The sequence below is a fragment of the Narcine bancroftii genome, chromosome 13 (assembly GCF_036971445.1).
Source record: "Narcine bancroftii isolate sNarBan1 chromosome 13, sNarBan1.hap1, whole genome shotgun sequence".
Classification (NCBI taxonomy): domain Eukaryota; kingdom Metazoa; phylum Chordata; class Chondrichthyes; order Torpediniformes; family Narcinidae; genus Narcine; species Narcine bancroftii.
This window is the reverse complement of record NC_091481.1, coordinates 71,437,980-71,456,129: the sequence shown is the minus strand read 5'-3', so window position 1 is coordinate 71,456,129 and position 18,150 is coordinate 71,437,980. Positions and strand designations below refer to the sequence as shown.

At 44.2% G+C, this 18,150-nt stretch overlaps 1 protein-coding gene across 3 annotated transcripts in view; it reads right to left on the bottom strand.

The window, feature by feature from the left end:
- Window positions 1-18,150, bottom strand: part of LOC138747903 (ankyrin repeat and fibronectin type-III domain-containing protein 1-like) — a 171,967-nt gene that overhangs the window by 17,331 nt on the left and 136,486 nt on the right. For all 3 annotated transcript variants that reach the window (XM_069907529.1, XM_069907528.1, XM_069907530.1), the window contains 3 exons: window positions 15,638-15,737; window positions 10,839-10,971; window positions 6,306-6,425 (listed from right to left, as the gene is read on the bottom strand). In XM_069907529.1, coding sequence (XP_069763630.1) covers window positions 6,306-6,425; window positions 10,839-10,971; window positions 15,638-15,737 — 353 coding nt within the window. The remainder of the gene's footprint in view (window positions 1-6,305; window positions 6,426-10,838; window positions 10,972-15,637; window positions 15,738-18,150) is intronic.

Genomic DNA, 18,150 nt, shown 5'->3' with positions numbered 1-18,150 from the left:
ACGAGTCTTTCACAGGGAACCTTGTCAAATGCCTTGCTAAAATCCATGTAGACCACATGTACCACACCACCTTCATCAATTTATTTTGTTACCTCCTCAAAAAACTCAATTAGCCTCATGAGGCATGTCCTTCCCTTCACAAAGCCATGCTGATTATACCTGAGTAGACTGTACTTCTTCAAATGCTCATAGATCCTACCCTTAAGAGTCCTCTCCAAACGTTTGCACACTAAATGTACTAAAATATTTAAAGAAACAAAATGAGCGCCAAGCAGTGCAGCAGATGCTATAGAAGCTGCAAGTACTCCATCCACAGGCAGTACAGCTTTATTCTTCCTTATATTTGAATTTTAAAAGTACTGCCTAAGAATCAGGAAAATCTGGACCGACCCAATTCCCGAGCTCCTTTGCACCCTCTTCATAGTTTCCACTCCCTTCCTATAATGAAGTGACCAGAACTGAACATAAGTGTGGTCTCACCAGAGATTTGTAGAGTTGCAACATGATCTCTATTCTCTTGAACTCAATCCTCCGACTAATGAAGCCCAGGATTAACTATCCTATCAACATGTGTAGCAACTTTGAAAGATGTTTGGATTTGAGGTGTTCCTCCACACTGTTAAGGATCCAACCATTAACCCTGTTCTCAGCTTTCAGGTTTGACTTTCAAAAATGCATCCCCTCACACTTATCTGGACTGAATTCCATCTGCTATTTTTCACCCAATTGGTATGATTGGGCACATCCACCCGTCTCATCCCCTTTCCGTATTCTGTCAGGGCTGATCCCTCCTGGTCCACTTTGACCCCGTTGTGGCACAGTGTTACATGACGTAGAGATGCTGCCCCATGGCTCCACGAGTTTGTTCTGATCCCCACCTCTGACATGATCTCCCATGACCACATGAGTTGTCTTGGTTTGCTCCTACATCACAAATACATGCCAGTTATTAAGTTCATTGTTTGCTGCAAATTATCCCAAGTGTAATGGGTGGCAGGAGAATTGTGGGAAATTGAGAATAAATATAAAACGGAGGATTAAGTTGTGGGGGAGGGAATAGGATGACTGATTACACTGAGATTTAGCCTTAACTTGTTAGTCTGAATGGCCTTCTTCTAATTCCCTACGACTATAAGATATAGGAGCAGAAATAGGCTATTCAGCCCATCGAGTCTGCCCCACCATTTAATCATGAGCAGATCCATTTTCTCACTCAGCTTCACTGCCTGGCCTTCTTCCCATTACCTTTGCCATCAGGTCTACTCAGGTTAAAGAAGCTGATGGTAGTTTTATTTAAAATCCCGTGATCGTGGGGTCTGTGGCCAAGATGGCGGCACGTATGATTGGCAGCAGCCACAAGGGGTTGCAGACTCCAAGGGAGTGGAGGACTGGCGCAGGGCACAAGAAAACAGAGAGGCCACCCCCCCATCTGAGAAAGAGAAGCAGAGAAGATGATCCACAGGACGGTGACCACGGTGCCGGACCAATGAGGGGCTCTGAGGCTCACGTATGCAGCGGACTGCAGGTGACTCAAGGCAAGGAACCCACGGAGGATGTGGGCTTCTGGAGACAGCTGTCAGGGGACTCGCGCCGGGCTGTGGACTACTGGAGACTGGCTGAAGGGGTACCAGGTATCGGAACTGGGATGCAAGGGGGTTCCGAAAGGTTCCTGATCATGTTAGAGGTTCAGATCTGGAGCTTGGGTTGCCAATGGTTTGCATTGGATTCTATGTGGCTGTGGAGGCTTCGGGAGCATTGGAAATGAATCCATGAACACACAGTGACTCTGAGGGAATTCTCTTTGGCTTCTCTTTCTCTAACTGTAAGAGGTGCTTCAGGCAATTTCTGCCAATGGCAAATCTGTCTGCCTTAAAGAAGACAAAAGTAATTTCATGTAAATATGATACTTTTCTTTTATTACAATGAGAATAAATTGTCAATCTCTGCCTTAGTAAAATCTCTGCCAATGACCTGGCCTCCACAACCACCAGAGGCAAAATATTCCACAGATTTACCACCCTCATTCTCCTAAATTCCAACTAGTACAGGCCAAGAGGTGTCAAAGGCTCCTCATATCATTCCCATAATCATCCTTATATTGAAAGTATCAATAATCCCACAACAACTTTCCAAACAAATACTACATTCGCTCTCTTCTCTTCCCACCATCCAGTGTCCTAAGCATTCTTCCATTTTAGTGTACAGGGTTTACCACACTGGGGATATCTGTCAGATGGAGTGTGTCAGTGTAGTTTAACATCTCTCTTTGGCTGGTATTGTGACCACGAGCTTCCAGTTGTCTGTGGCTTTGCACACTCCATCCCAGTCTTGCTGTGACCTCCCAATCTTAGGCCTCCATTTAAACAAAAGGGACTGCACCTCACTTTCCGACTGGATATCTAATAGCCTTCTCAAGTCAACATTTTCAGGTAATTACTATCTCACACCCAGCAGTTACTGGGTCTCTTTTCTGTTAAAATCAGAAAATTATTTTAATAAACTTATCACCTTCTCAGAGCCTCCTTTCTCATGACAATTAATCTCGTTCTCATCCTCCCCACCCTGTCAGAAATAAAACTTCTCACACATGAGTCTCTTTAAAACTGATGACACGACAAGCTTTATTTATAAGTCTGCAGAGTTGGACTCAACTGGCTTCTCACCAGTTAAGCCCCGATACATACAGTGCATTGATTTTTATACCCTTATTGTTTGCCCTTCCCCTTCTTATTAATACTGTTTTAATTGGTTAGTATTACAAAAGCATTCTAAGTATAACTGCATTTTTAATTATCACGTTCGTTACGTACGCTGTGAACTCTACATACACTAAATTCTGTTTCTCACCCTTCTTATCAATCTTTTGTCTCCTGCATGTCTCTCACTATGACCATGAAAAGATAGGTTTAAAAAAACATATCCAGCTGAACCTTTTGTCCTTGGCTGCTAGTAAGCTCCCTGTCCGTTCTGGCTTCCCTTTTTATGATTAATCATCACATTTTAACTTAAGTCATTTTAACCTAAATTCTCTATATAACACACCCCACACTATCACCTCATCCTTTGTTTAATCTCTCCTCCCTTCTGCCTTATCCAAGAGTTTTCTTTGTTCTCCCTTTTCCCTCCTCCTTTCTTCGCTGCTTACATTTTATCCTATCTCTATTTCTAGTTCTGATGAAAGGAAATTGACCTATAAAATTAACTATATCTCCACGGATGCTGCCCGACCTGCTGAGCATTTTCAGCACTTTTTGTTTAATTTCAAAATTCAACAGTTTGGAATGAAAATTGTAGTTTCACTGAGTGACGACAGATGGTGCTACAGAATCATGTGAAAATAGTAGCATACAGATGCAAATAATTGTACATTTAGTTAAAAGCAGAATTACTGATATTTGTTAGAGGATTGTTCATCTTGCTGCACAAGGTTTGTGGCAACAACCAAAAATAATGACGCAACAGAATACAGGGCGGCACAGACAGTGTGGTGGTGAGGGCTGTTACAGCACCAGCAGCTGGGACTGGGGTTCGAATCCAGCGCTGTCTGTAAGGAGTTTGTACATTCTCCCCGTATCTGAGTGGATTTTCTCAGGGTGTTCCAGTTTCCTCCCACCCTTCAAAATGTACAGGGGTTGTAGGTTTAAATTTAAATTTAGACATATAGCACGGTAACAGGCCATTTTGGCCCAGTAATCCAATTTACACCCCATTAACCTACACCACTGGTATGTTTTTGAACAGTAGGAGGAAACTGGAGCCCCTGTGGAAAACTCACTCAGACACTGGGAGAACATACAAACTCCTTTCAGACAGCACAGGATTCGAACCTTGGTCCCGATCGCTGGCACTGTAAAGGCATTGAGCTAATCGCTACACTGTGCCGCCCATAATTGGGTTAATTGGGTGTAATTGGGCAGCAAGGGGTTGTGGGGTGAAAGGGCCTATTACCATGCTGTATGTTTAAATTAAAATGAAACACAAAACACCACAGCACAGAAGCAGGCTCTGATAGACAATTTTTCTGCTTGATTCCATCGACCTGCATCGACCTGCATCCATACCAAAGGCCTCTGAGTGAAGAATCCTTGAACATTCCCCTTAAGCATTTTCCTTTTATCCTAAATCCATATTCTCTGATTCTTGTCTCAGTCAATCTCATTGCATTTACTCTATCTATACCCCTCACAATTCTGTATACCTCTATCAAATCTCCTCTTATTTCCCTGATGCTTCATGGATTAAAGTCCTAACCTGTTCAATCTTTTCCTATAACAGCTCCTCAACTCATGGCAAATCTTTTTAAATTTTCTCTGTTCTCCTTCAATCATATTGATATCTTTTCTGCAAGTAGGTGACCAAAACTACACACAATTTTCCAGAAATGCAACAATGCTGGAGGAACTCAGCAGGTCACACAGCATCCATAAGTGATAATGATATATAATCAACATTTCAGGTCTGAGATGTTCTTCAAGGTATGAGCACCACTTCCAACTCCTCTACCACCACCCTACTCCAGCTGGCAAAACTAATTTTTGCTCATTCATACCATGAAGAAGGGCTCAGACCCATTGGTTTTATATATCTTACCTCCTATGGATGTTGTGTGACCTACTGAGTTCCTCCAGCATTTTGTGTTGTACGGTACACAGCATCTGTGGACTTTTGTGTTTTTCACACAATTCTCCACATTTGGCCTCTAGCTGGTCCAGATCTTGCGAGAACACTGGCTAGATGGAGATTGAGTTAAATGATGGTGTTGTGGAGCTGGGGAACAGGTTTCATTTCTTAATCTCCCTTCATTGAACTCATTGGTCATCTCTTCAAGAAATGATCCCCTTTGACTGTAATGGTTTCCTTCAAGTGCTCTAGTTTCCACACACGTCCCGAAGATGTGCAGGTTGGAAGGTTATTTGGTCACTGTAAATTGTCCATAGTGTAGGTAGAAAGGGAGAATGGGTTGCAGAGAAAATTAATGGTGGAATGGGATGATTCTGTGAACAAGGACAAACCTAATGGGCTGACTAGTCACCTGTAGACAGCCGCTGCTATCAGCTGCTCTGCACCCGCTACAATCACATTGTAGTCACCATACTACAAATGCGGGAGCACCACGAGGGAGTGTTAGTTGAATCAATTACTAGCAGGGAGCAGACGCCACACTGTGGGCTCTCGAGCCCTACCCTATTTATCATGTTTGGTTGTGTTTAGTAAAATTTTTCATCTAGTTTACCTTTTCCATCGGTTTGACTCGTTATGAAGCACACAATAACGAACATCACCTTAAAAAAATGGAGGTGCTGCCAGAGCTACTGTAATGGCAGCACTCTGCCACTGATGTAGACCCTGGAGAGTGAGGCGGGAAGTTTCAGTGCTCCTCCATGGGATCCAATCTCCCAGTTTGACTACCGTCAGCTCCATACAGACTTTAAATGCCCATTAAAGAAGCCAATGGTGGTTTATTTTAAAGTCCTGTGACTGTGGGGACTGGCGGTGTCTATTATTTGGCAGTGGCTATGAAGGGTGGTAGCTTCAAGGAATCGGAGGACTGGTGCAGGGCACCAGAAAACGAGGAGACCACCCCCCACTTCCATTTGAGAAGCAGAGGATATGACCCTCAAGATGGTGACCTTGGAGAAGGACCAGTGAGGACTCTGAGGCTGAAGAACACACTGGTAAGGAACATAGGCAGGCTGCAGGTTGCTGCGGTTAAGGGACTTGTACCAGGCTGCGGACTGCTGGATTCTGGTCCGAGGCTGACTGAAGGGGTACCAATTATTGGAACCAAGATGTGAGAGGCTACTGGAGGCTTCCTGATCATGTCAGGTGTGTGTGCAACTGGAGCTCGGGTTGCCAATGGTTTGGACGTGTTGCCAATGGTCTATGTGGCTGTGGAAGCTGCAGGAGCACTGGACGCAAATCCACGGACACTCATTGACTCTGGGGAGACTCTCTTTTGCTTCTCTTTCTCTGACTACAATGACATATCTTTGTCTGCCTTATAGTAGACTAAAGGAAATTTTGTGCAATATCATATTTTCTGTTTTATTACATGACAATAAAATAATCTTGTATCTAGTAAGGTCTAAGGAAGAATGGTAATTTGTCAAACACTACTTGACTACCTTGATTATTTCCAAATACTCATTAATGCTTTATCACGTTATGAGAATTCACAAACAATCCCACAAGGATTATATTTTCATTCAGGACAGACAGAAAAATTGAAACCCAATGCTTGCTGTTCTGATAAGATCTTGATGCTGCGGAGATGTTGCTTTCAGCTGTTTGGAAGAGCCTCCTACCTGGAGCTGGGACACAGCAGCTAACATCTTCTGTCTGGTCTGCAGCACTGATGAGGATGATGAGAGAGTGGAATTCATTCCCTGCTGCAGCCACTGGATGTCCTTCCACATACAGGAGAGCTGGAGAGAGACAAACCCATCACACTAGGAATTAATCATTGGGAAGGACCATCGGTTCCAACCCTTGCACAACTCGACTCCAGACCTTGCACAATTTTGTCTTACACGGGAATAGGCCAGCAGTAAAAACATGGTAGGATGCTGAGCATCTTAAATAAAATCAAAATAAAATTCTGGAAACACTCAGAAGATTGGGCATCATCTGGAGAGTTTATGTTTCAATTGATGATCTTTCATTGAACCTTAACTGTTCTCTTGATAGATTCGTTACTGGAAATGTTAAGTCTGATCTCAGAGCAGAGAAACAAAGCACCCAGTTCCACATGCTACAAGCTGCAGGGCCAGAATGCTGATTATCACTCACTGCCTTTTATACTTTCAGAATTGAAGGGCGTTTGCTGAGAACAGAAATACGGAGGAATTTCTTCAGTGAAATTTGTTGCCATAGGTGGTTGAGGGGGCCAGGGCATTGGGTGTATTTAAGGCAGGGATTGATCGATTCTTGATTTGCCAGGGCAACAAAGGTTATTGGGAGAAGGCCAGGCAATGGGGCTAAGTGGGAAAATGGATCAGCTCGTGATTAAATGGTGGGGGAGACTCGATGGGCTGAATAGCCTATTTCTGCTCCTACATCTTATGGTTTTAACTAACTCTCACCACTGGAAGCAGCCCTCACGATGGTCTCCTTCCAAGACAGGGAAGCTTGTAAACATTCTCAGCTAATCATGGAAATTGACAGCACAGAAGGAAGTTTTTCTGACCATTGTGTAAATGCTGATGTAAAATGCATATCCTAATACTGTGTTTGTGGCTCTGCATGTCATGCCTCTCTGTGCTCATCCAGGAACTGGTTAAATGTGACAATGGTTTTAGCCTTCACCATTCTTCCAGAGCAAGTTTCATACCCACACTGCCAGTTGAGTGGAATGCTTTTTGTTTGATTCCTTGTTGACCTTCCTACCAATTAACCTGCTGTTGACCCATCTCCTGAGGGAAATGGATCCATGAGGTTCACCCCACCAGTGTCTCTCATTTTAACACACCTCACATAAATCTTCCCTCAGTTTCAAATAAAACAACCCTGTCTAGTTAGGATCTCATCATGACAAGAATTTTGCTCTGCATCCTCTCAAGAGTTATATCATTCTGCCTGTGGTGTGGTGACCAGAACTGTAAACATATCCTAATTCATGCTTCACACAGTCCAGTTGGAGCAATCCAAATACATCATAACCACTGTTTTTTCTTATTTAACAAAGAGCGTTAACAGGGTGGATGTGGGCAGGCAGGCTCCCTACTCTTGGGAGAGAATGTTCCATTTAAGATTTCTAGTCAAATTTATTGTACAAGTACAACTCGATGAAACAGCGTTCTCTGGTCCTTGGGTGCAAAACACGCAGACACACAACCAGGCATAACACACATACAGACAAACAACACATATGCAAATAAATAAATATTGCTTTGTGAATATGAGTCTCGAACGGTTAGTGTGAGCAGTTCCTTTGGTCGTTCAGCATGCTCACTGCCCGTGGGAAGAAGTTGTTTCTCAGCCTGGTGGTGCTGGCTCTGATCGTCCTGTATCTGTTCCCCATCGGTAGCTGGGGAAAATGCTGTGTGCAGGGTGGAAGAGGTCCTCAATGATTTTGCGTACCCTCTTCAGACAACTCTTCAATCCTGGTAGATCAAATCGATGGGGGGGGGGGGAGAGGGAGAATACATGCATGCATAAACTACAAGGTGGGAACTGCTAGGAGGACCTAGTAGAGCTGCTGCCTTACAGTTCCAATTCGGATCTCCTGTGTAATCAGTATGGAGTCTGCACTGTGATCACGTGGCCTTCCTCTGGGTGCTCTGCTTTCCTTTGAGCTCTCTGCTTGTACCCCAAAAACACGCAGGTCAGTAGGTTACTTGGCCACTGCAAACCTCCCTGCTGTGTCAAATCTGGATGAAGTTGATGGGAGTATGGGGAGAATAAAATGGAATTCATATAAACGGGCATGATAAATGGTACAGACTCTGTGGACCTGTTTCTGTGGTGTACGACTCTAAGATACTGAACTATTCCTAACTCCTTGTACAATTTTGACTTCAGATTTATTGTCAGAGTACATACATGACATCACATACAAACCTGAGATTTCTTTTTTCCTGCAGGCACAGCAGAATTAGTGCTAATTGGTAGTGCAAAATAAAACTACACAGCATGAACACATAAATAAAGAACTGTAAACGGATAACAAATGTAAACAAACTGACTGTGCAATAGAGAGAGATCAAAAATAAAATCAATAGTGCACAAGTAAGAGTCCTTAAATGAATCTATAATTGAGTTTGTCATTGAGGAGTCTGATAGTGGAGGGGTCGCAGCTATTTCTGAACCTGGTGGCACCGATACCTCTTTCCTGATGGCAGCAGTGAGAACAGATTGTGTGGATCCTTGATGATGGCTGCCGTTCTCTGTAGATCTTTTTGATGATGTGGAGGGTTTTGTCTGTGACGTCCTGGGCTGTATCCACTACTTTTTGCAGGGCTTTACGCTCAGGGGTATTGGTTTTGCCAGACCAGACTGTGATGCAGGCGGTCAGCACATTTTCCACCACACATCTGTAGAAATTTGCCAGGGTTTCTGGTGCTATTCCAAACCTCTTCAAACTCCTGAGGAAGTAGAGGCGCTAACATACTTTCTCCCCGTCGATAGCACCTGAAAGATGCTGTGTGCAGGGTGGAAGATGTCCTCAATGATTTTGCGTACCCTCTTCAGACAACTCTTCAATCCTGGTAGATCAAATCGATGGGGGGGGGGGAGGGAGAATACATGTATGCATAAACTACAAGGTGGGAACTTCTAGGAAGACCTAGTGGAGCTGCTGCCTTACAGTTCCAATTCGGATCTCCTGTGTAATCAGTATGGAGTCTGCACTGTGATCACGTGATCATTCTTGACAGAAATATAAACATAAATTGTTCACTTGTTGCCACTGTGCATTGAAGGTTGTTTACGCATGGTTTTTCAAAAGGTCTGGATTCGTGGGTGGTCTGGATTTCTGGCATCTGGAATTTTGGACTTCTACCATATCAGGTTGTCTCAGCCATACAATTCTTAAAATTATTTGGTGGCACGGTTAGTGCAACACAGTTACAGTGCCATGAATGGGACCAGGGTTCGAAACCATTGCTGTCTGTAAGGAGTTGGTACGTTCTCCCAGTGTCTGAGTGGGTTTTTTCCAGGGAGTCCGGTTTCCTCCCACACTCCAAAACGTCCTGGGGGTTTTAGGTCAATTGGGTGTAATTGGGTGGCATGGGATCGTGGGCTGAAAGGGCCTGTAATTGTGCTATATGTCTAAATTTAAATTTAACATTTTAAAATTCAAATTAAGTCCAAGGAGAGTCATTTCCCAGAGGACACAGATCCAGAGTAGTTTTACTGTTCACAACCTCTCACATGCTGCAGTCTTGATAAACTACCTATCTTTCTCAATATGACTATTTATTGTTACCACTAATTTATTTCCAGAACTGGCGGAGTAATTAATGTCTAGATGATAAATTAGCACATTGATGTAATGTAATTTCAAATAAATAATTAATTTACATCTACTTATTTATTAATTCCCTTAATTATTTCTTTAAAGTTAATAGATTGGTTTGTAGTTGAAAATGGAATGTAGATGGTGAGTTAGTAATCCAACCAATAATTTATAAATGCTCAGCCATTAAGTGGCGCACTGATAGTGGTAGGGCCCCTGTGCCCTCATACACGGATACATAACTCATAATGTTCCAGATCATCAGGGATTATGTATCCAGATAAGGTTCCGGGAAGTCTTCATCAAACAGAGGGAATGAGGTACAGTAAAACCCCTGGTGTCCAGCACCTGTGGGAATTGGTAGATGCCGGATAAGTGAATTTTCCAGTTGCTTGGGATTGTGTGGTTGATGAACTGGCCGCTAGGAGCACTAATGTTAAACTTCTGCATTTTTTGCCTATTTATTATCAGTGACTATTTTTTTCTTGAATTCCAGATAACAGGGATTTTACTGTGTATGGAACAATCTGCGAGGGAAAGTGGGAGGATGGAGAATTGTAATGTTCAAAAGGCATTTAGACAGGCACATGGATAGGAAGGGGTTAGAGCAGTAGATCTCAACCCTTTGTTTTCCACTCAGATACCACCTTAAGTAATCCCTTACTAACCACAGTGCACCTATGGCATCCTATACTATGTGGTTAGTAAGGGATTTCTTAAGGTGGTATGTCAGTTGGGAAGAAAAAGGTTGAGAACCACTGGTTTAGAAGGATATGGGTGAGACACAGCCAAATGGGCTGGACAATTAGGGTTGAGGGACCTGTTTCCATGCTGTAGAACTCTGCGATTCTATGACTGTAAGGGAGAGGGGACATGGTTGTACCTTGGAGAACCAGAGGAATTCTTGCATGTCGGTTCCCGAACAGCAGCTGTCAATCTCAATAATTGGAAGCTGATCCTCATTGGTAACCAGAATGTTCTCCTTGTAGAAGAAAATGGCAGCTAAGTACACTCCCCTAAAAAATAAAATGAGTTAAAAATGGCCTCTTAGTCAGCTCACACACACACATACTGGTTATCTCAAAGGAGTAAACTCCAAATAAGTTCAGCATATTATAAAACTGACCTCTGGTTGACCCAATTCATTGATTTTACAACAGCTTCACAGAGGTAAATGGGGCCCAAGGTTCTATAAGGCAGGTCAGAATCAGAACCAAAATTTATTGTCAAGAACATGTCACAAAATCATTGTTTTGTGGGAGTGTTACAGTGCAAACTTAACAATCAATTATATTTCATTAATAAATGAATAGTGCAAGAAAAGAGGATGGTAACAGAGTGAAGAGGGCATGGCCTGGATGGTGGAGGTCCTTGAGGATAGAGGCTGCTTTCTTGATACTGCCTCTTGTAGATGTTCTTGATGGAGTGATGACTGATACTTGGGATGGCGCTGGCTGAATTCACAACTCTCTGCAGCATTTTCCTGTCCTGTGCATTGGCACCTCCATACCGGTTAGTGATGCAACCATCAAGCCCCACCCATTTGGGTGTCAATCACCCTCCAGGATATAAGCCTGCGCCAGCCTCTGAAGCTTCACTCAGAGTTACTGCAGCTACAGCCAACCTGGCTCTGTGGAAGTCTTTGTGGATTAAAGCCTGTTGTACAGTCTTTACCTTGTGTGTGTCCAATTTTGTCTTACAGCGCTCCACACCACCCCTCAACTTGAGAAAGAGAACCAGAGGTGATGACCCACATGACAGTGATCACGGTGGCATACCAGTGAGGGGTTCTGTGGCTGAAGAATATACAGGCAGCAGACTACTGGTGACTCGAGGGTAGGAACCCACACAGGCTGTGGTCGAGGGATTCACACTAGGCGGCGGACTACAGGAGAATGTCTGAAGAGGTACCTGGAATTAGAACTAGGATGCGAGCAACAGCCAAGTTCTAAAGTTAGGGGGAGTGAGCACATAAAAAAGGTGCCATGTCACAAGACACCAGATGGTGAGTTAGTGGTTGAATGGTGGGCCGCACTGATTTTTCGGTGGGTTGGACCAAGAGGGGGTATCCGTGGTGTTAGACCAGAGGGGAGTTGCGGGGGCACTGCGTCAGACCAGGCAGGGGGAGGGGTCCAGCACCGTCAGACTGGTGGGAGGGGGCTGTGGCTTTGGACTGGGGGGGGCATGATATCAGACTGGAGGGGCTGCTGTCACTCCCTCTGCACTCCCCATAGCTACACCACTGGCGAGCAGGTGCTAAGGAGACTGAAGGTTTCCTGATGGTGTCAGAGGTTCTGATCGGGTGCTTGGTTGCTGATGGTTTGGACTGAAGGCTGAGTGGCTGTGGAGGTTGTGGGAGCACTGGAGGCTAATCCATGGACACTTGGTGACTTTGGGTGGACTCTCTTTTGCTTCTCTTTCTCTGACTGTAAGAGGCAGATTAAAGCAAACTCTGTGTAATATTGCACTGTTTTTATTACACGAGAATAAAAGGAATCTTGAATCTTGAATTAGTTCCTATTCCATTACCTCTCCACCTCTCCCCAACTCCCATCTTCCTCCTTGATGACCAATTCTTCCCCCTCCAAAGTACCTGACCCCTATCTCTTGAGAACCAATCCAGCCATTTAGCCCATTCCTTTCAATTACTGTTGATTTAGTTTACAAGTGTTCCTCATCTCTGCTCTATCAATTATTTATCGCTTCTTGTTCATCTCCCTCCTTTGCAATGGTCTTCTCAGCCCTCTTCTCCCCATTCCACCCCTCTATTTTCTCTCCATTCCTTCTTCCACCTGCCTGGTTTAGATTTGACCAGAGACAACATGGAATAGGTCAAAAGGTGTGGGAGGTGGAGAGACAAGTAGAGGGAGAAACTATTAGGAAGGGAGTGGCGGGGGGGGGGGGGGGGAAAGAAGTTTTGTGTGTGTGTGTGTGTGTGTGTGTGTGTGTGTGTTTGTGTGTGTGTATGTGTGTGTGTGTGAGAGAGAGAGAGAGAACAAAAAACTCAGGAATAGGTAAAAAAGTGGTGGAAACAGATGGTGGTGGAGGTGATGTAGAATTAGGAAAATCAGTTTTCATGCCGTTAGATATGATGTTTTGTTCCTCATGTTTACGTTTGTCCTTGTGCTGACACAATGGATAAAGTCAATGACAAATGTGTCACTGTACGGATGGTTGTGAAATTTAAATTGGTAGGCTACAGGAAGCTCACGTTTAAACCCACAAACAGAATATAGGTTTTGGTGAAGCAAGTTCTGGTTTCAATAGCAAAAAAAAAAAATGTGCCCCCCCCCCCACCCCACCAGCAACTGGCTCACCATAGGTAATGTTCAGTGCTGACCTCCAAATGTGAAGGATAAATAAATCAATGTTTAATGGATGCAATACTGTGAAAATAGTTTAGATAGAAAGTGACTCAGAAAGAGTGTGGTTTTCAAACACAAGGTACAGGTACTACAGCTTGGATGGCCGTCTGGCCCCGAGCTTGTTGCAAACTTTGACAGATCTACCTTCTCTCCCTGATCCTTGATTTGCCAGAGACTGGAAAACGCATGAATCACTGCCTTGACTGGCTGATCAACAAACTCCTAAGACCTGGGACTTAACACTCCATTGTGTTATTGGATCCTGGATTTCCTCACCTCCAGTGAGGATTGGTAAGAACATCTCCATAACTTCATCGGTACCGGAGTACCACAGGGCTGCGTTCTTAGCTCCCTGTTCTCCTCGTTCTATGACTGGAGGCTCAGTACGACAACACAATTTACAAATTTGCTGATGACACCATAGTAGCGGGCTGTACAAAAATGAGTGAAAGTCAGCCTACAGGAGGGAGATTGAAATCATGGCTGAATGGTGTTCCAACGACAACCTCACACTCAATGTCACCAAAACCAGGGAGCTGATTGTGGACTTTAAGAGGTAAAAACCAAAGATGTACGATCTAGTGATCAGTGGGGAATCAGAGGTGGCGAGGATGAGCAGATTTAAGTTCCTGGGAGTCTCAATCTTGGAGGTTCTTTTCTGGGCCCAATTTAATAACATTATTGTGAAGAAAGCATGTCAGCGTCTCTATTTCCTTAGGAGTTGCTGGAGGTTCGGTATGACATCAAAAACCTTGGCAAACCTCTATAAATGTGTAGGGTAAGTGTGCTGACTGGCTGTGTCATGGCCTGGTATGGGGGCACCAATACCTCTGAATGGAATGCCCTTCAAAAGGTAATGGACAGAGCCCAGTACATCAACAGGCAAAACTCTACCAACCATCGAGAAAATCTACTTGGAATGCTGCCGTGGGAGAGCAGGAGAAATCATCAAATATCTGCACCACCCAGGACATGCTCTATTCTCGCTGCTTACAGGAGATACAGTATAGGTGCCACAAGTCTTATACCACCAGGTTCAAGAACAGTAGCTACCCCTGCACTATCAGACTCCTAAACAACAAACTCAATCAGAGTCTCATTTAAGGACACTATTTATTTACATTTCTCTCTTATATGAAACTTTTTCTTGAGTACAGTTTACACTACCGGTAAGTAGAAATTCTGCCTGGCCCGCAGGAAAAAGAATCTCAGGGTTTTATGTGATGTCATTCATGTACTCTGATATTGAATTGGAACTTGAACTCACACAGATCATCGACCTCAAATGCCAGTGCTCAATGTTCCTTTGCATTCAGGGATAAAGCCACAGGATTATACCCAATCCTATCTGTGTGAGTGGCTATTTTATTCATCTGAGAGCAATAGGGCACGAGCCCTTTTTTTTGTGTTGGTCGACACAACAAATCAGGGTGGGACATAAGCCCAGGTCAACCTGATAGCAGACCCCAGAGAACCAATATTTAAGAATTGAATGCAATTGTTTCACAGTCTGGGTCCTCAACCTGTTAAGTAACTTTGCCAACCCTAGCTCCAACATCCTGACCCAGCCCATATATCCAGTCTGAGCTTCATTTCTCTGATTGTTCCTTTCGAATCTGAAATGGTTTTATTTAAAAATCGTCTGACTGCAGGGTCTTCACTCAAGTTGGTGGCACCTATGATTGGCAGCAGCCATGAGGGGTTTCAGACTCCAGGGAAGTGGAGGACTGGCACAGGGCACCAGAACATGGGGAGACCACCCCGTTTGAGAAGAGAAGCAGAGGAAACAACCCACAGGATGATGACCATGGCGATGGACGAGTGAAGGGTTCTGAGGCTGAAGAACACAGGCTGAAGAGCAGGCTTTTGATGACTTGAGGTGAGGAACCCATGCAGGCTGCGGGTGGTTGGAGACTGTGGTCAAGGCTTCACAATGGGTTGCAGGCTGCTGGAGACAGCTGAAGGGGTACCAGGAACTGGAACTGGATGCAAGAGGATGCCCAGGGTGCTGAAGGGTTCCAGATCGAGTTGGAGGTTTAGATCTGGAGCTTGGATTACTGATGGTTTGGACTGGACTCTGTGTAGCTGCAGCAGCTCTGGAGGCGAATCCACGGAGACTTGGTGATTCTGAGGGGACTCTCTTGCCTCTCTTTCTCTGACTGTAAGAGGAGCTTCAGGAAATTTCTTCCAATAGCGAATCTGTCTGCCTTACAGCAGATGTAAACAAATTCTGTGTAATATTGCACTCTTTATTACATGTCAATAAATTAAATCTTGGAATTAATTCAGCTTCAAATCAGCCAGGGAGTCCACTCACCTCTGTAGGGTCTTGACAAATTTGCTTGTGTTTTGGAAGAGGTACTTGAGGCTTCGAGAGACCAAGAGCCTCTTACTGGGCACATGAACCTTGGCTGCTTCTGGAAAAGACCACAGGTCTGGCTTGTGAGTTACCGTCAGAATCTATTCAATGTAATTAAGCATGATCTACAACAGTCAGTCTCCTGCAGGATGGAGTTTGAACATCTAGACAGAAGAGGATGAGAAGCTGTAGGCTGCTGGGGTTTTCGTACAGAGATCAGGACACATTGGATATCAAAACCAAACATAAACAGAGATACCCTTATTTACAGGGTATTTTTTCCTCCTGGTCTCACTGATTTAATCTATCAGAGACATTTCCCCTTCCCCATAACCCTTGTAGATTAACATACATCCTTCCCAAATATGACAGCAGCGTTAGTGCCGGCAACTAAGGTTCAAATTTAAATTTTGTAAATGACGGGAATTACCAGATAAAAGTGAACTTTACATAACTGAAGACTACAGTACTGATTTTTTTCAATTATTTTACATATGCACTGCCTTTTGGCTTTTATATGGCTTATTCTTAATGCAGTCGAGTCTCAGTCATCTGGAAAATTCACAATTCTGGCATCCGTGTTCCCTGTAGCTGCCGGATAATGGAGATTCTACTGTATTTTCCACATGCTTTGCTTTTATTTTGAATGTTGTACCAAACCAATTGTTCATCTTGTCTAGTGTTATTCATGGGCCAAATGATGATTGTTTGTCAGTGTGCAGCACTGCAGCACCTGGATAGCCATCTTGGGACCCAGGTCCCTCCAGCACCTTTTAAACTGAGAGGGGATAGCCCCAGTAAATTGCCAGTCTCCCCTGTCCCCCCCACCAGCTGTCAGTCTCCCCCCCAACCCACAGCAGCTGACCCCTCTTCCCTGCGGCAGTGACCCCTCTCCTCTCTCCCCTGAGGCAGCGATCCCTCTCCTCTCTCCCTCACGGCAGCGACCTCTCACCCTCACCCCCCCCAACTTCTCCACTCCGAGCCCTGGCAGCGACCCCTCCCCCCAATCATCGCAGACCCTTCAGCCGGGGTTTCCCTGTGACGCCAGCACATAAGCGCTGATGTCACAGGAGTAACCAGGTTGGCCATTTTGCTGTTCAGGCTGCTGGTCGACACATCCTGGGTAAGTTTAATTGGGCTTCCTGACTACCTCTGAGGTAGAGCAGGGACCTGGTTGACTATGGATGATGCAATTGCCCGGTTAATCCCATTTTACAAGGCAGTTTGAAAGCACCTACTTTTAAAATTTTTTTTAGTTTTTCACACTATGAACCTCGTGTTTATTGTATTTCTCATATTTCCGGAGCATAGCTTTTCCCATGTTTAGATCTTGTTCCCACTTTTGTTTGGGTTTACAGCTTATTTCATCGTTCTCTTTCTCTTGCAGTTTGACGTACATATTTGTTATAAATCTTTTAATTATCATTGTGTCTGTAATCACATATTCAAAATTGCTTCCTTCTGGTAACCTCAGCCTGCTTCCCAATTTGTCCTTCAAGTAGTTTTTCAGTTGGTGGTATGCAAACATTATATCGTGAGTTATACCATATTTGTACTTCATTCGTTCAAAAGATAATAATTTATTTCCCGAAAAACAATTTTCTATTCTTTTGATCCCTTTTCCCTCCCATTCTCTAAAGGAAAGGTTATCTATTGTGAAAGGGATTAGTTGATTTTGCGTCAATATTAATTTTGGTAGTTGATAATTTGTTTTTTTTCTTTCTACGTGAATCTTCTTCCAAATGTTGAGCAGATGGTGCAGTACTGGTGAATTCCCCTGTTGCACCAGCTTTTCATCCCACTTATATAGTATATGTTCAGGTACCTTCTCCCCTAGAAAGCACCTAGTGACAGTGAAAGGCACAGCACAGGATGCCATGTTAATTCAATGGAGGAGGCCATTTGACCCACTAAATCTATGCTGATTCTTTTCCTGTAACATTCTGTCTCTGATGTCCATCAAACCCGGTTGTTTGAGATTGTGTGTTGTGTGATTGCCGAACTGACCACTAGGTGGCACCAATTTAAAAATTTCATATTTTTTACCTACTGTATATATTCATGTAAAAGTCGCCCCCCCCCTTTATTTGACCCAAAAACCGCATGTTTTCTGTATACCCTGTGTAAAAGTCGACCCCTCTAATTTTGGCCATGACCACCTGCATGCCCGAGTTCCTGATGGCCCAACTGCTCGTCCATCCGAGTTCCCATGGATCCTCACCCTGGCCACCCACCCATCCAAGTTCCCAATGGCCTGACCTGATCCTCACCCCAGCCACCCACCCATCCAATTTCATGATGCCTCGACTGTTGATCCTTGCCCCGACCACCTGCCCATCTGAGCTCCTGATGCTTTGATTGTGAACCTTCACGTTGAGCACTCACCCAATCTCCCGATGCCCTGACCTCAAACCCTCAGCTTAGCCACCCTCCTACAGCACCTAATGGCCTGAATACACCTGAGATTGTCT